General features: G+C 31.8%; 12 protein-coding genes and 1 non-coding gene across 13 annotated transcripts; 6 read left to right on the forward strand and 7 right to left on the reverse strand. All coding sequences in view use genetic code 12, as the record gives it.

Moving 5' to 3' along the window:
• Positions 1–633: 633 nt before the first annotated feature.
• On the forward strand, positions 634–1,907 carry RJT21DRAFT_9965 (uncharacterized protein). The gene has a single exon (XM_064885766.1). It carries the CDS (start codon positions 734–736, stop codon positions 1,871–1,873), a length of 1,140 nt encoding a protein of 379 aa, XP_064740789.1. The 5' UTR covers positions 634–733; the 3' UTR covers positions 1,874–1,907.
• On the reverse strand, positions 1,908–3,338 carry RJT21DRAFT_9964 (uncharacterized protein). The gene has a single exon (XM_064885765.1). The coding sequence runs from the start codon at positions 3,227–3,229 to the stop codon at positions 1,943–1,945; it is 1,287 nt and encodes a 428-aa protein (XP_064740790.1). The 5' UTR covers positions 3,230–3,338; the 3' UTR covers positions 1,908–1,942.
• Positions 3,339–4,267: 929 nt separating this feature from the next.
• RJT21DRAFT_t6 lies at positions 4,268–4,339 on the forward strand. Its single transcript has one exon. It is a non-coding gene; the product is annotated as a tRNA-Glu (tRNA).
• Positions 4,340–4,373: 34 nt separating this feature from the next.
• RJT21DRAFT_117081 (uncharacterized protein) lies at positions 4,374–5,176 on the forward strand. The gene has a single exon (XM_064880577.1). It carries the CDS (start codon positions 4,477–4,479, stop codon positions 5,092–5,094), a length of 618 nt encoding a protein of 205 aa, XP_064740791.1. The 5' UTR covers positions 4,374–4,476; the 3' UTR covers positions 5,095–5,176.
• On the reverse strand, positions 5,177–6,317 carry RJT21DRAFT_117082 (rhomboid protease). Its single transcript, XM_064880578.1, has one exon. It carries the CDS (start codon positions 6,258–6,260, stop codon positions 5,253–5,255), a length of 1,008 nt encoding a protein of 335 aa, XP_064740792.1. The 5' UTR covers positions 6,261–6,317; the 3' UTR covers positions 5,177–5,252.
• Positions 6,318–9,015, reverse strand: RJT21DRAFT_90676 (RNA-binding ribosome biosynthesis protein). The gene has a single exon (XM_064885644.1). It carries the CDS (start codon positions 8,960–8,962, stop codon positions 6,431–6,433), a length of 2,532 nt encoding a protein of 843 aa, XP_064740793.1. The 5' UTR covers positions 8,963–9,015; the 3' UTR covers positions 6,318–6,430.
• On the forward strand, positions 9,001–10,340 carry RJT21DRAFT_132105 (uncharacterized protein; the record flags this gene model as incomplete). The annotated part of the gene is made up of 2 exons (XM_064883108.1): positions 9,001–9,033; positions 9,516–10,340. The coding sequence occupies 2 exons, from the start codon at positions 9,001–9,003 to the stop codon at positions 10,323–10,325; spliced, it is 843 nt and encodes a 280-aa protein (XP_064740794.1). The 3' UTR covers positions 10,326–10,340.
• RAD50 (MRX complex DNA-binding subunit) lies at positions 10,226–14,290 on the reverse strand. The gene has a single exon (XM_064880579.1). The coding sequence runs from the start codon at positions 14,271–14,273 to the stop codon at positions 10,356–10,358; it is 3,918 nt and encodes a 1,305-aa protein (XP_064740795.1). The 5' UTR covers positions 14,274–14,290; the 3' UTR covers positions 10,226–10,355.
• A 171-nt stretch (positions 14,291–14,461) lies between these two features.
• RNA1 (GTPase-activating protein) lies at positions 14,462–15,821 on the reverse strand. The gene has a single exon (XM_064885770.1). The coding sequence runs from the start codon at positions 15,772–15,774 to the stop codon at positions 14,524–14,526; it is 1,251 nt and encodes a 416-aa protein (XP_064740796.1). The 5' UTR covers positions 15,775–15,821; the 3' UTR covers positions 14,462–14,523.
• A 182-nt stretch (positions 15,822–16,003) lies between these two features.
• On the forward strand, positions 16,004–16,634 carry TOM6 (Tom6p). Its single transcript, XM_064880580.1, has one exon. The coding sequence runs from the start codon at positions 16,024–16,026 to the stop codon at positions 16,183–16,185; it is 162 nt and encodes a 53-aa protein (XP_064740797.1). The 5' UTR covers positions 16,004–16,023; the 3' UTR covers positions 16,186–16,634.
• A 1,590-nt stretch (positions 16,635–18,224) lies between these two features.
• On the forward strand, positions 18,225–20,694 carry POX1-3 (acyl-CoA oxidase). Its single transcript, XM_064880581.1, has one exon. It carries the CDS (start codon positions 18,394–18,396, stop codon positions 20,527–20,529), a length of 2,136 nt encoding a protein of 711 aa, XP_064740798.1. The 5' UTR covers positions 18,225–18,393; the 3' UTR covers positions 20,530–20,694.
• A 23-nt stretch (positions 20,695–20,717) lies between these two features.
• On the reverse strand, positions 20,718–22,749 carry PHO8 (Pho8p). Its single transcript, XM_064885772.1, has one exon. The coding sequence runs from the start codon at positions 22,317–22,319 to the stop codon at positions 20,787–20,789; it is 1,533 nt and encodes a 510-aa protein (XP_064740799.1). The 5' UTR covers positions 22,320–22,749; the 3' UTR covers positions 20,718–20,786.
• Positions 22,750–24,618, reverse strand: RJT21DRAFT_9993 (uncharacterized protein). The gene has a single exon (XM_064885773.1). The coding sequence runs from the start codon at positions 24,470–24,472 to the stop codon at positions 23,180–23,182; it is 1,293 nt and encodes a 430-aa protein (XP_064740800.1). The 5' UTR covers positions 24,473–24,618; the 3' UTR covers positions 22,750–23,179.
• Positions 24,619–24,621: the final 3 nt, after the last annotated feature.

Genomic DNA, 24,621 nt, shown 5'->3' on the forward strand with positions numbered 1-24,621 from the left:
AGAATTCACAGTTCTTATCCCTTGCTATGCATTATCATAAACGACTGAAATTTACATTCTTTATATTGGGCTAAGTAACATTCGGATCGGAATAAGTGAACTCTAACCAATTGTGGAGATGACTATTGTAAAACAAAACAATAGAGTCACCTTAAAATTAAACTACATTAATAAAAAATAGAATAAGACATAACTATTCGTTGTAAACTAGTATAATTTCAATAACTTGTAATACATATAACAACAGTTTATTAGGAAATTTCTCTGAAAATTTGGTAATTATTTCGTCATATATGTGATTTTTGCATGGATAAATAGTCCGATAATTTGCTTTATCAGGCTGTGTTAATAAAAAGTTATTATCGGGGATAAGTTTCCAAAAGTAGTCTAAACGTGCAAATATGACATGTTCTCATTACTAATCTATTTCCTAATTCGTCTATTGGACCGAGATCTCCTTCATATACTTCTTTGTTGGTATTTTTGGAGTCTAACGATAATCGGTGTGGATCTGATCTTTTTTGGGGTCAGTAGCCACAATTGCGAAAGATTGAGCGATCGAGAATAAGAATGTGCAACACTTCCAAAAAGGATTTTTCAGCCATAGCTTTTGTGCTACCCCCAGATTTAACCAATCTAAATGGTATAAAAGATCATCAATATGTCAATTGATTTATTAAAATAGAAATATAAGATCAGTAATTAACCAAACAACTAAAACACTATTACAAAAATGGCTCCAGTTCGTTACACTAACCCAAACACTGTCTATTCCAGAATTCAAGATGAAGATGAAGAAGAAGGTTTCTTAACTGTCGCTAAGGAACATCGTGCTACTTCAAAGGCTCCAGAATATTTACCAACCTGGAACAGAAAGGAAAAGTATGAACCTTTAAAATTTTATGAACATAAAGATCCTGGTTTAAAAGCTGACCCAGCTTTACCAAACTTATTAAAAAAGGGTGTTGTGACTACTAAGAACATCACTCCAAAATTAGGTACTGAAGTTCGTGGTATTCAAATTTCTGAATTAACTGAAGAAGGTAAGAATGAATTAGCTTTATATGTTGCTCAAAGAGGTTTAGTTGTCTTTAGAGATCAAGATCTTGCTTCAAAGGGTCCAGAATTTTCTGTTGAATTTGGTAAACACTTTGGTCCATTACATATTCACCCAACTTCTGGTGCTCCAAGAACTTCTCCTGAATTACACGTTGTTTACAGACGTGCTGATGCTAAGAATCTTTTCGAAAATAGAAACAACTTAGTTGGTTTCCACTCTGATGTTTCTTATGAATTACAACCACCAGGTACTACCTTCTTTACTGTCGTTGAAGGTCCAGAAGCCGGTGGTGATACCCTTTTTGCTGATACTGTTGAAGCTTACAACCGTTTATCTCCAGCTTTCCAAAAGAGATTAGAAGGTTTACATGCTTTACACTCTGGTGTTGAACAAGCTAACTTTTCCAAGAGAAATGGTGGTGTTGTTAAGAGAGAACCAGTTCAAAATATTCACCCAGTTGTTAGAACTCACCCAGTTACTGGTCAAAAGGCTCTTTATGTCAACTCTGGTTTCACTAGAAAGATTGTTGAATTGAAAGAAGAAGAATCTGATTACTTATTAAATTTCTTATACAATCACATTAACAATTCTCATGATTTACAAGCTAGAGCAAGATGGGAACCAAACACTGTTGCTGTTTGGGATAACAGAAGAGTCAACCATTCTGCTGTTTTAGATTGGGATACTGCTGAAACTCGTTTAGCTTACAGAATTACTCCAACTGCTGAAAGGCCTGTTTATGACTTAAAAGACTTAAACACTCCAGCTGAAAGTAAGCCTTATGAAGGTCCAGATTACAAGAAGGAAGATTAAACTTCTTTTAAATAGTTCTTCGTATTTTTAACTTTAAATAATTATTTAGTAACTAACTGGATTTAGTTTTTATTTTTTAAACTCTGGAAAATTGTAAATAACTGGGTGCTCTGAATCTGAAGCAAAAGCACAATTACCTCTAGCTTCTTGAGCTACTGCTGCTTCAGGACTGATATCAAATTCAAAGATGTCCATAGGAATTCCTAATGTGGTACAAGCATTTGGAACATCAACAATTCCTGCAATATGTCCCTCAACTGGAGCAGCCGATAATAATAAGTAGATCTGATAGTCATTATAGCCGTACCTTCTCAAATATTCAATTGCTCTAATACAAGCTTGCCTATATGCTGTAGTGGCATCTAAATATTGTTGTTCACCTGTTTCAGTAACAGAAAATCCTTCGAATGTTAAGTAACGAGAAGATCCATAATTGTTTTGAACATCACCAGGAATAAAGAAGGGTGACTTCAAGGCCAATTTTTCCATTCCACCTGGAATAATTGAGAATTGAAGAGTAATTACACCAGCCATTTCAATAGCACCACAGAAAGAAATCTCCCCATCACCTTGAGAGAAGTGTAAGTCTCCTATCGAAAATTTGGCACCTTCAACATAAACAGGAAAATAACATTTTGAACCTCTTGATAGGTTCTTAATATCACAATTTCCTCCATGTTCTGGTCTACCAGGGATAGTTCTAGCTCCTTCTTTAGCAATCTTTTCAATTATTTCTGGGTTTCTTTCGAAACCAGCATGAGCATTTACTGGTTCTGGTAAATTTGCTACAGAAGTGTCATGATTATGTTGAATACTAGCTTTTAAAGTTGATTCACGAGAATTCCATTCTTGCAACACTTCAGCAGATGGAGCTGTACCCATAATACCTGGATGAATTAAACCTGTAAATTTCACTCCTGGAATATGTCTCGAAGTAGCGTGAATACCTTCGAGATCGAAGATTGCTTTTGCAGCTTCTGGATAAAAAGAATCAAGGAACCCACCTCCGTTTGCTTTATGAAAAATTCCAGTATATCCCCATGGTTGTCTTTCCAAAGGTTGAACATCTTTAATCTCAACTACAAGACAATCACCTGGTTTTGCACCTTCAATATTGAATGGACCAGAAAGATAATGAATTCTCGTCAAGTCAACATACTTCACATCATCAGCATCATCAGTATTGACAATTTGATTACCTGTCCAATCTAAACATTCGACTTTAACAGTTTCCCCTGGTTTGATGGTTTCAGTGAATGGGATATCTGGGTGCCATCTGTTGTGTACTTGTGGTTGGTGATCACCGGGCTTTGATAAATCAACCTTAGTAACGTAACGAATTGAATCTTTTGGCATTTCGATTATTGCTAGCTTCTTTTACTGAATACTTATTAAGAATAATTTAATACTTTTCGAAGTAATATTAATGGTAGTTAACATTGCTTTAATCCAAAAACATGAAATTTCATTGTCATTTATAGTTTTTCATGGGGGATAAAGCTTATCAGTTAAAGATATTCACGCGGAGTTTGGCTTACTGGAAAGTATTTATTCTCCATTCTCCATTTTTTTTATATGGCTGCTAACTTTACAGACGATACCAATGCCCCCACTTATATTCACTTTACCCCTTATCCATTCATGCTTTTCCCCTATCTTCAGTTAAGCTGCTTTGAATTATTCCCTTTCGGGCCTTATCTGGGAATCCCGCCCGTTAATGCGCATAGTCCCAAAGGGGAAGTCGCAAGGAACGTTAGTTCCAAGAATTTTGCGTTACTGTAATGGGGGATTAGCCAGGTATATTAACTCTAACCGTGACCCTAGTATAAATACAACGTCGTAACCATGTATAGGGAAATTATTAGCTAGATCGGCTTTAGGAAATATTTAAGAATTACAATTCCCCGACCATTTGGCTTTAAATTTGTAATTCAACCCCTATATGCGGCTTATGCAAAATAAACTAACAGCTGCAAGGAAACATTAAAATAGAGATAATTTATATAATTCAACTACCAAAGAGGGAAACGACAAGAGATAGTAAATATCTTTAATAATGAAGTTAGCTGATTTTTTGACCAAATCTCTAGTAAATTAAATGGTTAAGATTGACGTTGTTCATATAAATTTCTATTGATTTTCATTCAAAATAACAAAAAACAATAAATTCTTAAAATTTACTTCTACTTACAAGAGTATGTATTGGGAGACGACTTAGGTTTCATTGACAGTATCAAACATGAATGTTGGGATTCTTAAACGAAGAGTTTCTGCCCAATATGATAAACACATGCAAAGTATCGTGACTAAAATCACGATTTTTGGTGGATCACGTGATAAATATCACGTGTAGACACACTGTGAGCAACCTAGCATATTTTATGATATAAAAAGTCCGATATAGTGTAACGGCTAGCACGGTTCGCTTTCACCGAGCAGACCCGGGTTCGACTCCCGGTATCGGAATTCTTTTTTGTTTTTCGTATTTACCTAATCACGTGAAAATCTTGAGATGCACATCTCATAGTATTAATTTTTTTTTCAATTTACCCTTTATAAAGCGATGTAATTAGTGTTAAGATTTAATATCAAACATAATATAAATGGCTCCTAGACAATCCAAGACTGCCAAACGAAGTAAGAGTCAAAACAAGACTCGTTCTTCGGAATCAGAAGTTTTTACTGATTCCAAGGCAAGAAATTTACTTGCATCACAACCAACCTTAACTCCAAAGTCTAAAACTAAGAAATTATCAAAATCAGCAATTAAGAAGCAACAACAAAAGATAAGGTTATATGGGTCTAAAAGTGGTAAGGAGTATCGTGAAGATCAATTAGAAATTCCAACTTTAAATACGGCAATTGTTCCTGGTGTAAAAGCTAAGAGAGGTAAAAAGGGAAAGAAATTTGTAGATGATAATGATGCATTAACATTAAATAGACTCGTCAAAAGTATAAATGATAAATACGATCAAGTCAATGAAAGTAAATTAGAGAAATCTAGAAGACTAGAAGAAATAAGAGAATTAAAGAGAAAAGAATTAGAACGTAAAGATCAACAAAAGATAGATAAATTAGAAGGTAAGAAGGATGAATTAAGAAGTAAAGCTAATTTAGCAAGAGCTAGTAGAAGAAAAAATGCAAAGGCAAGAAGAGCTGAAGAGGATTCTGTAACTAGTGAACCTTCTAAAAAGAAGAAGAAGGGTGTATCATTTGCTTGATTAATTATAGATTGATACTCATTTGCATTTTAAAGCTTTAGGCATTCATTTTTGCATGATTCTGTATATTTAGATTTTTACTACCATGTATTATTTTCCTATGTACAATATATATGAGGATATTTACTTTTAATATACCTTTCCCTGTAAGATAAATTCTAGAAATATGTGACTCTTCTTCTTCTTTCTTGAGCTTTCTTCTTATAGTAAGCTGCAAATAATACACCAACTATACTTCCTCCAAGATGAGCTGCATAATCATAAGCACCCCATCTGGCTATTATACCGGCCACATTCCATGCTGCAGCCCCTATAAATGCAAACCAAGCTCCTCCTGGAATTGGAATGAAAAAGAAGGCAATAGGAGTATGAGGGAATAAGTATGAGAAAGCTCCAAATATACTAAATATAGCACCAGATGCTCCTAAAGAAGCAACAGATGTTGACATCCTTAAAAGTTGAGGAATAGCTAAAGAAGCAAAAGATGATAAAACTGCTGAGTTAAGATATAAAACTGTAAAAACAGAAGTTCCTAATGTAGCACATAATGAAGTTCCGAATGATTGAAGGACAAACATATTAATAAATAAATGCATAAAGTTTTGATGAGAAAATGCTGAACCTAACATTGACCAAGTAGATGTTAAACCATCTTTATGAAGTAAGGCATAACGATTTAAATATGTCCAAGCACCTGGTAATTTCCATAATAAGAATACTATACCATTTAAAGCCATTAAACCTCTAACAAAATAATCTGGATGACGTTTAAAATATGCCAAAGGAGTATATTGAAATACATAAGGAACAGCAAGTGTAGTTCCAACACAGAATAATACTGTAAATATAGCTGGACGTTTTAATTTATTCCAATTTGAATTTCCCAGATTATAGTATCTGTTATAACGTTGCCATGTATCATTGCGCGAAGCATTTCTCATTTGATTAAACACTCTTTTATACACTAATTTTCGGAATATATTTGGTCCGAATGATGACTCTAAAACTTCAACATTAGATGTTAGATATTTAGTACATCCCAGCTTTGGTGGCAATTTAGCCAAATTCTTTAAACTATGAGTTAACGAAGTTATATTAACATTCGAATAGAACTGGTTTCTTTGCGACACATTAACAATGGATCTAAACAATGGAAGTCGCAACATCCTACGATTTATTTAGTGGGAGTATTTACCAATAGCTGTAGTGTAGCAGTAATTTTAGTTAGAGAGATGAAAAATTGACTGGTCCGCTACAAAAAATTAATCAAGTCCATCTACTCCGTATTTTTGCGACAAAAAAAATGTCTCTCTCTCTATATAAAACTAATACTGTACTAACTAGTTAAAGATTCAAAGTCTTCACCATCTTTATCTTCTAAGTCTATTTTACCCTTTCCAGTCAATCTTGCAGCGGCAATTTCTCTTGTAGCCATTTGTTTTCTAACTTTCTTAGTCATTTTTTCTATTTCTGCTTCAGCATCTTCAGATTCTTGTTCAGCAAATTGCATAACTAATCTTCTACCAAGTAAATGAACACCAGATAATTGATCAATAGCATTTTCTGCTTCTTTTAATAAATTAAATTCAACAAACGCAAAACCTCTAGCAGATTTGTCGAATTTCTTTGGAACTCTGACTGATTTTAATTGACCAAATGCACCAAATAATTCTAATATATCCTTTCTAGTAGCTTCAAATGGTAAATTCTTAATAATAATCTTTGTAGATTTTTTAGATTTTTCAATTTTTGATGCAGAATTATTAGATCCAGTACCTTGTCTATGAGATAATTTTAATTGAATCTTATGTCCATCTAAAGTATGACCATCCAATGTAGATATAGCAACATTGGCTTGTTCTTTAGTTTTAAATTCAACAAATCCAAATCCCATACTTAAAACACCTCCTGATTTCTTTGGATCTGGTTTAACTTTAACTGTACCAACAACAAATCCTGGTAAAGCTTTAAATGTATCACTTAATTGTTCAGAAGTAGTTGAGAAATTCAAATTCTTAACAAATATTGAAACTGTTGGACCTTCAATAATATCTTCATTATCATCAGCTTCTTGTGTAGTAACAGTTTCCATAACATCAGTAGCAGTTACCTTAGCCTCTATGGCTTTTTCTTCTACTGAAGATGGGTTAACAATTTCATTTGCTGTAGGTTCACGAATAAATAAGTCCTTTGGACCCTTTTCTAAGTATAAGATACTTTTCTTGAATCTTCTATACGCCAATTTTGCAAATGCCGATCTTGCACTAGGAGCATCACGAAATTCAACTACAGCAATAGTACCAGCAGGAGGCATTAACATTCTTTTTAATTGTCCATATTGAGAAAACATCTCTCCAATTTCTTCTATTGTTGTACCAAAGGGGAAATTCTTCACTAAAATAATCTTATCATCCCTTTCTTTTCTTTCAAAAGTAGTTAAATCAACACCTCTATCTTCAAAATATTTCCTAACATTACCAATAACATGAGCTTCTGCTAATGCTTGCTTTACTGCAGAACTAGAATTTTGTGGATCAATTAATTGAGACTTAGTTACACCTAAGGATGAAGCAACAGATTCTAAAACAGCATCATTATTCATATACAAAGAATTCCAACTAAATTGACTTTTAGTGGCTTGATCTTTTCTCTTTAATTCTCGTTGTTTTTTCAATGGTAAATTCTTTAATTGAAATTCATCTAATCTATGATCTTTCTTACTTTCACCAGGTAAAATATGTAATAAACGTCCTTGGAAAATATCTTTATCTAATGCATTATATGCTGCTACAGCATCATCACTCTTAGAAAATTGAACATAAACAAAACCTTTTGATTTCCCAGTACGAGTATCAACAGCGATATGAACTTCTTCAAGATCACCATATTTTTCAAATAATGAACGGAAATCGCCCTCAGTGGCTTCGTAAGAAATATTTCTAATGAAAAGACGTCCAGTTTCTGAAATTTTATTTATAATGGCTTCTTCTGGATTTTCTTCTACTATTGGTGCCTCAACTACTTTCTTCTTCTTAGATACAGACTTTTCAGATTCATCCTTTTTTGACTCTTCTTGAATTGATTCTTCTTCATTTTCCTTCATACGTATACGTCTCGACTTCAACCAATCAAGATCAGATATATTTGAATCAGCAGCAGTGTTTTCTTGCTCTTTTAAATCTTCAGATTCTTCTTCATTGGAACCTATGTCATTTAGGTTCATCATAGGTTCATCGTCATTTTCGTCACTAATTTCGTTTTGACCAAATGCTTCATATTCGTCATCACTTTCTGCCTCTTTGGCTGGCATAACATGAGAAGTATTCCTTATGACGTCTACATCTTGTGATGCTAATGCATCCTCCAAAGCCTTAGCCGATGGAGCCCCTGAACCATCAGCAATGGAGTCATTTGCCCAGGATTTAACTTGACTTGAAGGTTTCATTACTTCCATAAATTCTTTCAATTTCTCATTATTTTGAATTTCTTCATCTATTGTTGATCTAGTTTTAGTCTTTTTTATTTTACGTTCTTCTTCTTGTTGTATTAATCTTTCTTCTTTTTCTCTTAATCTTTCTTCATCCAATCTTCTCTTCTCTTTGAAAGATAATGGAACTGTTGGATCAGAAAATGTTTTTGCAAGTTGTACATCAATTCTTGCCGTATCTATGAATGAGTTATTAAAGTATCTGACAGCATCTTCAGCATCTGCCATAGATTTATAACCAATGAATGCAAATCTTCTTGATTCTCCATTTCTCTTTTTCATCAACTTGACATCGGTGACATTTCCTTGTTTGGAAAAGTGTTCCTTAAGCTTATCTTCAGTAAAGTACTTGGGAAGACCCTTAACAATCAATCTAGACATCTTTTTATACTTTGCTTTGTCTTGCTTAAATTATACTAATGATAGTATTAAATTTAAATGCTCTAGATGAGGTTCCTTATAAATTTTCACATTGTGACAAAAATAAATTTGAGCCGCACGCAGACCCAATGAGAATTGCAAAATTGCAAAATAAAATTGTTTTCTAGCGCCTGGTATAGTTTATAGTTTATAGTTTCAGACTACTAGTTATCTCATCTTATCCTTAACTGATTGGAATTACTATAAAAATATTTAAGAAATATTATGGAATTGAATAAACATATTGGCTTAAAGTTGGAGAAAGAGCCTACATTTATAGATATCCTTTTGAGATTAAAGGCTATAACAATATTATTAATATTATTAATTTTCTTATTCATCTACCACTTCATATCAGTATTCTGTTCATTGTTACATTTTATATTACCAGAAAGTTCAAATGAGATAAAACGATTATTTGCCGCCAGGTTTTGGGACTTATGCATATATTTTTTAGTAAGTAAGAATCTTATTTGTTTACTAACTTCAGCTATTGGATAACTAACATCTTTAGAAACGCAATAAAGTGAAATTTCAAATTACTGGTGATGACATTGATACAGATTCAGCAATAATACTCAGTAATCATGTATCTCTTGCAGATCATTTTGTAATAGCATACTTGGCAAGAAATTCATGTACTACTACTACTGATTCTTCCAAACTTGAAAATAGTATAGTATTACCACGAGTTAACTTCTTTTCATGGTTCTTAGTATGGAGAGTACCCACATGGAAAGTATTATTTAATATGGCCAAATGTGATGAAAATTGGGAACTTGATGAATCTTTACTAGATTCTGTATTTTATAAGGTTCTTCACAGTAGAACTCCAGAGTGGTTGATTATGTTTCCTGAAGTAAATATATTTACGCATGAGAATGCTTTAATTCAGCAACAACAGAGTTCAAAATATTGTTTACCACTCCTTGAAAATGTTCTTTATCCAAGATTTTCTGGTATATTTAATTTGGTAAGTGCCATTCAAAAGCTGAATAATTTTAAATTCACTAAAATATATGACATTAATCTACTCTATCTGAGAGAACTGAATAATCCAAAGAACATATTCATTACTCCTACTTTGTTTGATATATTTACCTCATCATCACCTCCAATTACTGTACATATATTCGTTAAAACAAGATTTCTTTCAAGATTACCCCAAAAGAGAAGTAAGGTAGAGAGATATATAGAGCATGCTTGGGTGGATAAAGATAAACAACTAACTGAACAAAAGAAAAGATTAATCAACGATTATCAAATCAGTACTTCAAACTATCATATTGATCTTGAAACCACTGCACTTAATTCTTCTTATTAGACTATGTACAATATTTAATTAAAATTAAAACTAATTCTCTTGCATTTTACTTATTGGAAGACTATAAATACGGGAACTTTGATTCTCATCTCTTTGAATTCTATAGAAATGATCAGTAAATCTACCTCCATTTATATGAGTTAAGAAATTCTCATCATGGGTAATAATAATTAACTGGAAATTCAGTTGTGCTTTTCTATATTCAATGATATGGTTCAAAGCTTCTGCTAAAGAAATAGCATTTTCTGAATCTAAATTGGTTGTTGGTTCATCTAATGCAATCATACCACAATTGACTCCAAAACATTCAGCTAATGCTAATCTAATCAAGATACTTGCAAGAACTTTTTGACCTGCAGAACATCTTCCTCTCATATCAAGTTCATTTGTATCCTTATACATTACCACTCTGTAATTGTAAGATCTATTACCTTTAGCTTGTAAATTCACATCACTTTTAATGGCAATTGAAGATATATCAGTTCCCTTATACGTCTGAGACCATAACTCATTCAATATTCTATTTATATCTTCCATCTTAATACTGTGATATTTCATGATGGCATTGTCAAGTACTTTAGAATATGTTTGAATATCATTTGAAATCAACATATTAGTTTGTAACTTCACCCACTCTTCATGATAGTTTTCATTGACATTTTTGTATTCTGTTTGTAATTCTTTCTGCAAAGCCTTTGCTTGATCTTTAATCTGCTTTACTTCACCTATTTTACCTGCATGAGAAGATGTTAATTCATTAAGTTCTTGTCTGATTTTTCTAGATTTCTCGTGGTATTCTTCCTTCTGTGCTTGAGCATTGTTTAAATCTAAAACATTAATTTGATTGTGGGTATTTTCTAATTGGGTTAACTGAGCTCTGTAATCGATGTTAGCCACAATATTAAGCTCAATTCTCGAAGCTTCACTGACTTCTTTCTCAAGTAATCTAATTGTTTTCAGATTTTCTTCAATCTCTAATGATAATTTATCTCTCTCTTCAACTATAACTTGGATTTCTTTGGCATTTTCCCGAAGTTTAGCCAAGTCATTAGATTCAAATTCTTTGATTGCTGTACTTAATGAAGTAAATGTTACTCGGAGATCTGATCTATCCTTTAAGATCGACTCCTTTTCTCTCATAACAATCTCTCCTTGTTTACGGAATTCATCAACAACCTTTTTTCTTTCTATCTTGTTTTCATCCAACTCTTTTAAAATCTTTGTAATTGACTCTTCTTGTATGCGAAGCTTTTCAAGTTGGGCCTTTGATTCTTCAACTGCCTTTTTCAAATTTGTCACTTCTGCTAAATTTCTTTCCAAATTACTTATATTTAATTGAATATCCTTCAATTGACTCTCCAATCTTTGTAAAGTTCTACTAATTTCATTTCTACGATCAGTATCATCATTGATTACTATTCTGAGTTTCTTAATATCACTATTCTTTTCCAGTTGTAACCTCTGTAATTCAGTAATCGATAAAACATCAGTTCCGAAATCACCTAATTGATTTTCTAATTGAGAAGCTTGAGTCTTTAAATCAGAAATCTCTTTAATTGATCTTTCAATATCTTGTATTACTGTTTTAAAATCATTCAATGGTTCTAATTTCAGTTGTAATTCTTTATTTTTCTTGTTTTCTTCACTAAGCTTTAATTCCACATTCTTTATTGATTCTTCAACATTTACTAATTCCCCTTTAAGATCACCTGCTGACTTTACGGTAGATCTATAAGACAATACAGAAGAATTGACAGATCTAATATCTTCTAATTCCTTTTTAATATCGGCAGCATCCTCTTGAATTTTATTTATCTTTTCTTGATTTACACTATTTTGTAATTCTTGGATGAATTTTGATAATCCTTGTTCTTCAAAGGATCTTTTACATAATAAACAATGCTTATGATCAGTTGCAACTTGTATGGCAGTTATATTAAATTGTTTTGTAACTTCGGCAGTATTAACATCTTCAATCACATCACTATAACTCTTCTCAAGTTCTGATAATATTGAATCATAAGATTCAATTTCATCTACTTCTAAGACTTTAGTGATTTTTTCCTTTAGAGAATTAATCAGAACATTCTGAGAACTAAGTGATTGATTAATAGCATCCCTTTTAGCCTTTAAATTACCAATTTCCTTTTCAAGTTGTTTGGTTTTGTCATCCTGATCACGAAGCTCACTTTGAACTTTATTGAAAACTTCAAAGAATTTATCCTTTCCATCATTGACATTAAGATCTACTCCTACAAGTTCCTTGAATAAATCTCCATGCTTAGTGGTTAATTTCTTTTGAATCTTAAGCTTTGAATTAATCGTGTCAGTTATAAATGAAAGCCTCGATCTAAGATCTGCTTGTTCATTACTGGCAGATATATTCTTTGATATTTCTTCCAACTCAAACTCTAATTTGGAAAGATTGGCTTTGCTACTAGATATTTTTACATCTAAATCTTTACCTTCTGTAGACTTTTTCTTTTCATCTAAGGATTCAGTAATAATTTGTAATTCCAGTCGTTTAGAAATTAATTCATCTTCATCAGCATCTGATGCATCAATCTTAAGATTTAATAAAGATAATTTATCTTTAATGGAATTTAATTCTTTATTATTATATTTTAAATGTTGTTCCTCTCTAGTTATAGAATCCAATACTTCTTGTAAATACTTTTGCTTAAGTTGATCATTCTGTTTGAATTCATCAGTATAATCTTCAAGACCTTTCTTGGCATCTTCAAAACTATTTTCTACTATCAGACTGAATTCAATTAAATCTTTCTTTACATCTCCTACACCTTCGAAATTATAATCTTCGGCATTATCATTAATTAATTCTTCTATTTTCATTAAATTTCCATTATAGTCAGATTCCTTTGATTTTAAAGATCCTTCTAATCTAATCAATTGATTATAAGTATTGGTTTTACTTTCTAATTTATTATTTAAGTTTGATTGAATTTTTTGCAACCTTACCACATCATCTTGCTTTTCCTTAGTTATTTTATTAAAATTAGTTTGTTTATTTATAAGATCTTCATAAGGATCATTTAATACTTCAATTGAATTTTTCATTCTTTCAATCAGTTCTTGTAAGGTTACTTGTTTAATTTTTAAAGTTTCATAATCACTAAGAGTTTTTTGAAATTGTTGATTGGATGCAAAAAGTTCTTCAGCTTCCTTTTCCTTCTGTTCAATTTGAATATTTAGATTACTAATTTCTTCTGAGAATTGATCTACAGAATCATTCATTTGTTGTAATCTATCATGAACCTTTTTAGCTCGATCTTTATCAAGTTTAAGATGTTTGACACTTTGTTCAATCAATTTTATATCGGTAGTCATATCCTTTTTTATTGTTTTCAAACTATCTAATACTTTAGTAAATTTTGAAGCTTCGAATATTTCATCAAACCTTTTCTTTAATACTGAAGCTTCACTTAAGGGCCATAACATTTCATCTTGATGACAAAATATAACATAATCTAAAATTGCTTTTGAAGCAGCAAGATAAATTGGAGTTTGAGTATCTAATTCAGCATTTTTTGTTGAAATACTAATTTTATTACCTCCATCAATTGTGGCTAATTGACCTTCTAAAGTTTTAAAAGTATTGGTGGTTATACCTCTTGTATGTTTTCTAGTTAATTGAACAGTTCTAGTAGTAATCATTGATTTACCATTGGCATTTCTAAAGGCTAATTTAATTTGTCCTGATACAACAGATCTACCGGATAAACTTGGATCATTAACAAATGCTCCTCCTTTTGAATTAGGTGGTAAATCACCGGTTGTAGCATACTTTAAACATTCTATTATAGTCGTTTTTCCGCACCCATTTTGACCCCATATTAATGTTAAGGGAAATCCAAATTGAATAGTCTCTTCATGTTCAGGCTCAAATGACCTTATACCCTTTATGGATAATTTATAGAGACTAGACATTTATAAAGTAATTGAAGGGGTAATTCGGATTTATGAAAAGTGAAAATTGAAAAATTAGAAAATTATACAGATGTGAATTATTCACTAGTGAAATTTTTCACGCGTTATTATGTACATGTACACTAGTGTAATTAATAGTGCAAGTAGTAACAGTAATTACTACTACTACTGTACTACTACACTATTACTACACTACTACTAATATATATGCTTTAAATCTATTAATTATACATATACAAAATATACTTACCTATTTAAGATGAGCTTTTGATAATTCATTAGCAATTTCATCAACATCAGTATCTTTCTCTTCAAGACTCTTACCGGATAATTCCTTTTCTAATTCATCCAAATCAAGATCTTCCTCTAAAGAATCTTCTTCATCTTCATCATCTTCATCATCTTCATCTTCATCTTCACTATCTAAATCTTCTAATTCATCTAATTCATCTAATTCACCAAAACCTCTTTCTTCAAAAATACTATTGATTTTTTCAATATATTCAGAATCCTCTTCAAATCTATTCCCATTTAATTCTAAGATTTTTAAATTTGGTAATTTAGTTTCAATGATTTCGGCTAAAAGTTTTAATGAATCAGCTTCTAATTCATTATATTGTAATTTCAAAGTAGTTAATTTTGGTCTGATTGGTCCTTTACGTAAAGCTTCAACAAGTGCAAAAGATCCTGATTTCTTTAATAAATCATCATTAAGATTTAATTCAACTAAATCTTCCCATGATGAAATAGAATTAGCTAATTTTACTCCACCGGAAGTAGTAATAGTATTATCTTGTAAATCTAATACTTGTAATTTCTTATTTAAAGGTAATGCCTTTTCAACTAATTTAGAAATACCAGCTGGTCTAATACCATTTTGATATAATCTGACTACTTCTAAATCTTTATGATTTCTTAAACCAACCGATAAATAATTTATAGAACCATTTTCTAATCTATTTCTTCCACAAATAAATGTCTTTAATGAAGGTTTACCAGCAGCTAATTTAGCCTTTGATAATTTATATAAAGATCCTCCAATTCTGGCACCAGCAAAGGGTCCCATACCATTATTTGAAAGAATTAAATGTTCAATAGATACAGCTTTAGCTAAATAAGCTTCAATTGGATCAATGGTTTGTAAACCAAAAGCATTATCACTCAAATCAATATATTTTAAATTTGGCAATTTTAATAATGCAGGTAATAAATATTCTAATGAATCAGGAATTTCAGTATTTAATCTACCAGTATATAAATCTGAAAAATTGATTTCAACTATAGAATCTTTATGCTTACCAATAAGGGCTTCACTAAGAACTTTAGAAGCTTCAATACCAATAGTATTACCTGAGAAATCAATCTTTGTAACTTTATTAAATTTATTTAATTCTTCAACATATGGTTTAATATCTTCTCCATTATTAAATTTAATTTGCTTTCCTGCAATAGAATATGTGGTTTCGGAAGTGACTCCTAATTCAACTTTGACAAAGGCCATGGTAATACCTGAAGAAAATCAAACTATTCTTTTAATGTCTCTTGATATAACTAAGAAGACGATTTTCATATTAAATTTTTTTTTTGTTAGCTATTCGATATTTCTATATTTTTGTGGCATTAAAGCTCGTGACCACAAAGCACGTGCTTTGATTTGCCAGAAAATTTTTCGTTGACAAAATTAAAATAACGTTTAAGAGAAGTCCCATAGCAATATCAGTTTTTCATTCATATAAAGTAATAAATAACAATGTCCGGAAGATTTGCCACTCCAGAAGCTAAAGAAGAATCTACCTTCGAACAAATAAAGAATTCTCCACTCTTTACTGTTGCCCTCAACGCTACCTTTTTCGGTTTAGGAGTTTTATTCATTCAATCTCCATTGATGGATATGCTTGTTCCTCAATTATAATTGCAAAATCATAGAGAAGTCAAATCTTCAATATACCGAATGTAACGATTTTTTGTTTTTGAATTGAAATAGAAATAGAAAGAGAAAGAGAAAGAGAATAATTATGAATTATGGTATCAAACAGATGAATAGTATTAAGTTAAGATTAATAGTCAGCTTATACAGCACACATAAGGTCTCCAATATCTTTATATTTTTATGATATTCCTTTATTAGATCTACCACAGAGTCAATTTCATTATTTTTATAACTTTTTCATTTCGTATGGGTATCTTCCTTCATCCTTTTATTTATTTTATTATTGTATAACTGCTACTAATAATTAGCACAGTTAACACATTTCATTGGCAATTCTTACATTCTTCTTTCTGTACATATATATTTAAACAATTCTACATGTTAACGCGACCAGAACCATAGTAAATAAATAATATCTATATATATAAATTTGTGATTTGTATTGAATTTTGGATCTAAGTGTTGAATTATACTTGGCCCTTGACCTGCGTAAGATTTGGCTGAAAAGGGTAACATCCGCTGCGTAACTAAACGTTAATTGAATACTAATAGAGTCAATATTGGATTCCCTTGGGATTTTCTTAGCGTTTTGTTAAGTAGAGAGACTACATTTCAATGAAGAAAATATGGCTGCAAATTAAACAAGTCGAAACTAGCTTCTAAACTCATTACTTTGACTACTTTCTATTTTCCTATAAATTATGTGCATTGTTTGAGTAAAATAACCGAACCGAAAACTCATTAATTCAAAAAGAAATGACGTAGGATCCATCGGCTTTAACTAATCTATTTGTCTCTTATCATAAGCACATAGACCCACCTATACATACCATCTCAGAATTTGTCATGAACAAATCATATGAATGGTCATCTTATCCTGTATATTTAATTACGTCTTTACAAAATGATTCCATGTGATTTATCCGCTATGGAAAAACAAAAAAAAATTAAGAAATGAGAGAAGGAGGGGTGGAAACGTTTTACCCCACAAAATGAAAAAAATCTGAAGATAGTGGAACAACATGTCTGACAATCACAAGAGGATAACTATAAACATATCTAGTTTAGTATAGAATGTATTTGTGTAGGATAAAATGTAATCGTTGTTTAAATAAATGTGTTGGGGGAAGTAAAGCCCGACAGAGTTGTGAACATTATGCGGTTGACAGAAAATTCTGATTATTAAAGCCGACCTATTCAAAACTTATACTTTAAGTAAACTATATACTAATAAATTTTTGACCGATACTGTGTCATCTAATGCTAATTAGGTATTTTAACATACTTGCAAAATGATAAGAAACAGTCCTCGGACCAAACATTGGACTTGATATACAGTAAATAACATGAACTGACTTTTCCCCTTAAACAACCGTTACATATGATCGGAATCATAAAGTTGTTCGGATTCTAAATGATTCAGATAATTATGAAGAAAAGATCGAACCACTTAATAATCTTAAAGGCAAAGCAGTAGAGAACATTTTTACAGGTAATTCAATAGTAGTTAAATTTCTTATATTAAGGATTTTAGAAAATAATTTAAACAATTAGTAAACACTAATGTAGCTAATTTTACACTTATTCCATCAAAATAACACTGGACTCATGAATCGTATGATAATTAATAACAATTAAGCGTATTATTCACCATTATTATCAAAGTTATTATCCGGTCTGGCCTGGTATTACTTGAAATAGCAAGCCTTCGGTAAAAGTTCAGCTTGTAAAAGTCTGGGGTTAACCTGCAAAAGTCACATGATCTTTATCCGTATAATTATTACCAAGAATAAGATTGTCGGAGTAAAACTTTACAGGTTATATGTGTGCCTCGGGTGAACCATCGAGTTAACATGTAAAAGATTCTTATCCTCGGTAACTTTCTCAGATAAGTTCAATTTTCCACATGTATTTTTACAGGTTAAGCCGATTTTTACATAGAATGGGTAGTTTTTTTACACTTAGTATTTTTCATTGTGTCTGTGGAGTAAAAATATCATAGTGATCGCAAAATGGAATTGATAGTTTTTACTACTATCGGTAATTAATAATATATAACTACAAGATTGTTTCCCAGTTAATATTTAAATTTCATTTTGATTGAAAAATTAATTATTCTTCTTTTGATTTTTTATTTAGTAGTTACAAACCTTTTATTCACTAATACTTTAAGATCATAACTATATAATAATGGCTTACACTACTAATACTGTGAGTTCTCTCCCACCTCCAGATCCAAAATCTTCCATTGCAAAGGAAAGAGCTCAAAATGCTTGGGATCCAGTTAAGATGCACTACTTTTTAGAAGGTTCTAAGGAAAGAGCTGAATTAATTAAGGATTTAACTCAACAAATGGAAAGAGATCCAATCTTAGCTGCTGATTTCAACTATTACGAGTTAAATAAAGAACAACAACGTCAATTAACTGCCGAAAAAATTAACAGAATTTCCAGATATATTGAAGTTGAAAATTTCCAAGATTTTAATAGAAGATTATCTATTATTGGTGTTTTTGATCCTCAAGTTGCTACTAGAATTGGTGTTAATTTAGGTCTTTTCCTTTCTTGTATTAGAGGTAATGGTACTTCTGATCAATTACAATATTGGGCTCTTGGTAAAAATACTGCCTATATTAGAGGTATTTATGGATGTTTTGCCATGACTGAATTGGCTCATGGTTCTAATGTTATGGGTATTGAAACTACTGCTACTTATGATAAAGAAAATGAAGAATTTGTTATTAATACTCCTCATATTGGTGCCACTAAATGGTGGATTGGTGGTGCAGCTCACTCTGCTACCCATGCTGCAACCTATGCTAGATTAATTGTTGATGGTGAAGATTATGGTGTTAAAACTTTTGTTGTCCCATTAAGAGATGCTAACCATGACTTAAACCCAGGTATTACTGTTGGTGATATTGGTGCTAAGATGGGTAGAGATGGTATCGATAATGGTTGGATTCAATATTCTAATGTAAGAATTCCAAGATACTTTATGTTACAAAAGTTCTGTAAAGTTTCTCCACAAGGTGATGTTACTTTACCACCATTAGAACAATTATCTTATTCTGCTTTATTAGGTGGTAGAGTTATGATGGTTTTAGATTCTTACAGAATGATTGCTAGAATGACTACTATTGCTTTAAGATATGCCATTGGTAGAAGACAATTCAAGTCTCAAAAGGCTCTTGATGCTGATGATTCTGAAGATCTTCCAGAAACTCAATTGTTAGATTATCCATTACATCAAAGAAGATTATTACCATACTTGGCTGCTGCCTATGTTACATCTGCTGGTGCTTTGAAGGTTGAAACTACTATTGAAGAAACCTTAAATGAATTGGATGATGCTGTCGATGCCAATGATGAAGCTGGTATTTTCAAATCTATCGAAGCCATGAAATCCTTATTTATTGATTCTGGTGCCTTGAAGGCTACTGCTACTTGGTTAGCTGCTGAAACCATTGATGAATGTAGACAATCTTGTGGTGGTCATGGTTACTCTTCTTACAATGGTTTTGGTAAAGCTTATACCGATTGGGTTGTCCAATGTACTTGGGAAGGTGATAACAATGTTCTTGGTATTAACATTGGTAAGCCAATTGTTAAGCACACTTGGAATGTTATTGAAAATGGTAAAGTTGTTAAGGGTTCTTCTTCTTTCTTAACTCATACCAAAGATTTTGTTGAAGGTAATGGTAAGAAGACTTGGTTAAATTCCCTTGCTGACCTTAGTGATTTAAATAAGATTGTTAAAGCTCTTGAAGTCCTTATTATTAGATTATCTTATGCTGCCTATAAGACTGCTAAGGTAAACTCTTTTGATTACGTTGGTTCTGAATTAGTCACCATTACTAAATTAAAGGCTCACCACTATTTATTATCTGAATTTGTTAAGAGAATCAATGAATTTGATGATGCTTCTTTGAAACCATACTTAAACTTATTAGGTGAATTATATGCTGCTACTATTGTATTAGACAAATTCTCTGGTGTTTTCTTGACTTTCAATGTTGTTTCTACTGACTTGACTAGTCAATTATCTTCAGTTCATATTCCACAATTATTAGCTAAGGTAAGACCACACACTGTTGCATACACTGATTCCTTCCAACAATCAGACATGATCATCAACTCTGCTATTGGTAAGTTTGATGGTAACATTTATGAAAACTATTTCGGTATTGTCAAGGCTCAAAATCCTCCAAGAAAGACTAAGGCTCCATACTCTGGTGCTTTAGAAGGTATGTTGAACAGACCATCTTTGGAAACTAGAGATAGATTTGAAAAGTCTTTCGAATCTGCTGAGATTTTATCAAAGTAAGTAAGTGAATATGACTCCCATTTATGACATCAGTAGTTCTTCTTAGTTATGATATAAATGCTCAAAAAGCTTTTATATCGAATTATTATAAGTATTTCTATAATTCTTTAGTTATTTTATTTATTTATTATTACTATTAAATAAAGTATTTTGTATTTAATGAGACTATATAAAGAAAGTAGACAAACTTTTAATATCGAAATAAATGGTATAACGGAAAGAAGAAGAAACTAAATATCCAAAGAAGCAACAGCAATCTAATCGCCTCCAGAAGGAACTGTAGAATTAACGGTAATATTGGAAACCAAATCGGTAACTTCATCTAAATCAATTCCAGCAATGGATTTAATGAAAATAGAAAAGTCGGTGTTCTCATGAGCTCCACCTAATCCATCCTTAGTATTTAAGACTTTATGACTAAGGTAAGGAGTATTAGAGAAAGAGTAAATATCAACATCAATAGCTGAGTGACCATCTGTACCCCATGAGACCTTGGATCTTGCACTAGTCAAGTTGGCAATAGTAGGAGCTAATTTGGAAGTACCGACATTCTTTTGAACTCTTTGGACTTCATCATCTGTGTATGATGAAAGACCCAAGCCCTTTTCAAGTGTTTCAGTTTTGATGAAATTGATCAAAGCACCTTCATCGTCCTTATTGACGAAATCTTCAATTTCTTTAGCTAAATATTGACTGGAATGGGTAGCATTAAAGATAGCAGAATAATCCTTAGGAGAAGTGCCAAATACAGATAATCCACCAGTTTCATGATCGGCAGTAGACACAACAACAGTGTTAGTAGTAGCATTTTGAACATACTGGTGAACCAAGTCAATAACATCGTTGAATTCCAATACTTCACGAGCTATACTTTGAGCATCGTTGGCATGTCCAGCATGATCTGGTCTAGAGGCTTCAATCATTAAGAAGAAACCTTTTTCTTGATCTTCAGTAGCCTTAGTCAAAGCAGTTAAAGCAACTTGAACTTCTTCAACTAAACTTGGATAAATACTTTCATCACGATCAATCTTGTATGGAATATCTTCCTCGGCAAATAAACCAAGCAATGGTAAAGTAACATTTTCACCACCAGCTAAAGCATCGAATTCTTCTCTATTACCGGCATATGTCCAAGTTCCATTTGCTTTAATTTCTTCAACTAAACTTCTGTTATCTGGTCTTGCACCACCTTCAACATTGAGTGGAGTAAAAAAGTTTCTACCTCCACCTAAGATTAAATCATTGACTTGTCCTAAAGGATGACCAATACCTAACATTTGTTCTGCAATCAAATCTTCTTGACCTCTTAAGAGAGCATGAGAAGACCAAACGCATGGAGTGGCATCTGTAACTCTAGTAGTGACAACAATACCGACCTTATAACCTTGCAATTTTAATGCTTCACCAATGGTTCCCAAAGGAGTCTTGGTTTCTGGATCAACATTGATAGCACCATTATACGTTTTATGACCAGAGGCTAAAGCTGTACCAGCAGCAGCAGAATCAGTGACATAAGAACTATTTGATCTGGTTCTGAAAGTACCAACTAAATATTGATCCAAGTCTAAAATATCATTGAATTCTAAGTCATCACGGACTTGTTTGAAAGTTCTAGCTAATTGGACAGAAGCAGCACCCATACCATCAGAAACTAAGAAAATAATATTTTGTTTCTGAGAAATAGCATTATTAACTGGGACAGCATCTACCAAGTTGGTGAATAAATATAAATAAGCTGCTAATGCAACTAATCCAATTTGAGATAATTTAGGGAAGATGAACTTTTGCATGGCTGCGAATTACTTGAAAAGATAATATTCAGGTTAGTGGGATAACAATACATATCATGATAAAATAATTGATTCTATTGGAGCTATTTCCACCTCCTTATATACTTCCCAAAACTCCTGAATTTTTCAATTCTTATAATTGTAAAAAGGTTAGTTGAAAAATTCCTGAATGGCTGCGGCAAATGCTGCATTTGTATTTTGGGGCCACGAGTTTTGCGACAAGAAAAATTCCGGGGAGTAAATACTTCCATGTATGGTTATTTTAACCCCAATTTGAACATGTACTGTATTGATACCTCTCAAATTTTATACAAGGAGTAGAATTGAAAACGACTCCTTCTGCATATGTGTTCGGAAGTACCTTTATTAACAAAATTTTACGAAAATTGAATTAATTTATGGGGATTTACAAAAGTAATTGCACCCATCAAATTTTATTTATCTCGTGTGCTCCTTCGTCGCAGTTAACATATTTCCTTTTCAGTTGAGTAACCACTGAATATCCGAAGAGTACAATTTCTAATAAGTTATAATTGCTTTTATAATGTTGTTCATATTATATTATAGAGAGCACATGGTCCCTCAGATTATGATATAGGAGAAATAACCTAGAGTAAAGTTGTCAAAAGCCTTTAATTGAGAAATTTCTTAGGTTTCATTTCCCTCTTGGCAAGAATGGGCAATATGAGTGTGGTTTGCAACAATAATAACAATGGCAGAAAAACAGTTGGGAAATTAAATTTAGCGATAATTATTAAACCCGAATAAGCCATGGATAAGTTTTAAAGAGTGGTTGTCTACTTGTAAAACTAATGTTACAGATTCATTATAATACAATTTGGATTAGTTATATACCATTGTTATCTATAAGCAACAATTGTTCCATCTTCATATGCGGCAAATAGGAGTTTCCCAATATAGTTTCGGCGGGTCTGAAGTAAAGATTTATAAGATCTTTTGCCTTCGGTGTTCGGCGGTGAAGTTTGAATACTAGCTAAATAGGTCAACTTAATTGATTCTTTCATAGGATTCTCCGATTCCTGACCAGAAATTGTTGACTCGCTTATTGAAACTCTAGGCAAATCCCTTTTTATTTCGAATTTCGGTTGCATTATTTTCTGGTTCAATACCATTCCTTCAATTAATCCATTCCAATAGCCAATCAAAAAAGAATTCTCAATCGCATCATCCACAATTATGGATTGAATGCCATGATGATGTAACTTTGATATTATAACATCATCAATTAAAGTATTATCAAATGAATAATTTGAATAATCATGAATAGCAATTTTCTTGTTTGAAGAACCAGTAATTAGAGAATTATTGACATGGGCCATTGAAATAATAGGATTAGGAGTATGGAACGAATTAGCATAAATCAATTTTATAGGTGGATCCTTATTAATTATGGTTTTATTAAATGCTTTTGGTCTCGCATTAAATAGTCCTGATAATTTTGATGAACTCAGCAGATTATTACCTAATTCTATAGTTTTGCTTGATTCATTATCATCAATGTGGGAATTTAAATCGATTTGTAAGCCAATAACCTCTCCAGATTCAAAACCTAAAAATAGTTTACTCTCTCCAACTAATAACATTTTCATTATAATTCCGAAATCATTTCTTCCTAGTTCATTATCTCGTCGTATTTCTTCTATTTTCTTAGTTTTATTAAATAATGCAAAGGCACTGAAATTAGTTACAATTCTCGTGAAACTGAATTCCAAATTGTCATCATACTTGAGCCTATAAATATCAAAATTATTAGAATCAACAGTAGCTGGAGTAATTAAATTTCCTTTGATGTATTCTACATTACAGAAATTTAATGGATTTATAGGTAATAAGAAAACTTCTAATGGAACTGATGAGTTATTATTTACTTTCCATATTTTAAGGGTTCCATCACGAGATTGACTGAGAATCAATTCTTCTTCAATCTGTCTAACGGATAAAATTGTATCACTATGGGCTTGCCATTGCTTATATGGACGCTTTGTATGAATGTCCCATATTATAATTAAACCTGATGCATCTGATGAAATGAGGTAATCTCTATTTTCCAAAACTACTGATCCCAAACATGTGACTGGTTTACTATGCCCTCTTAGTGAGAATACTTGTTCTGGCTTCAGATTATCTTTCATTAACAATGTCTCATTATAGTCTTTTTCACTGTTTAATTCCTACTTCATAATCTATAGGAATTTTTATTAATACAAAAATTGTCGTGCGAATAGGGCCAAGATTTTTCACAGCCATTACTCTACAACTTCCATAGAACTATGGCCATACT

The sequence above is a fragment of the Scheffersomyces amazonensis genome (genome assembly GCF_036850825.1).
Source record: "Scheffersomyces amazonensis strain UFMG-HMD-26.3 chromosome Unknown RJT21scaffold_1, whole genome shotgun sequence".
In the NCBI taxonomy this organism is placed as follows: domain Eukaryota; kingdom Fungi; phylum Ascomycota; class Pichiomycetes; order Serinales; family Debaryomycetaceae; genus Scheffersomyces; species Scheffersomyces amazonensis.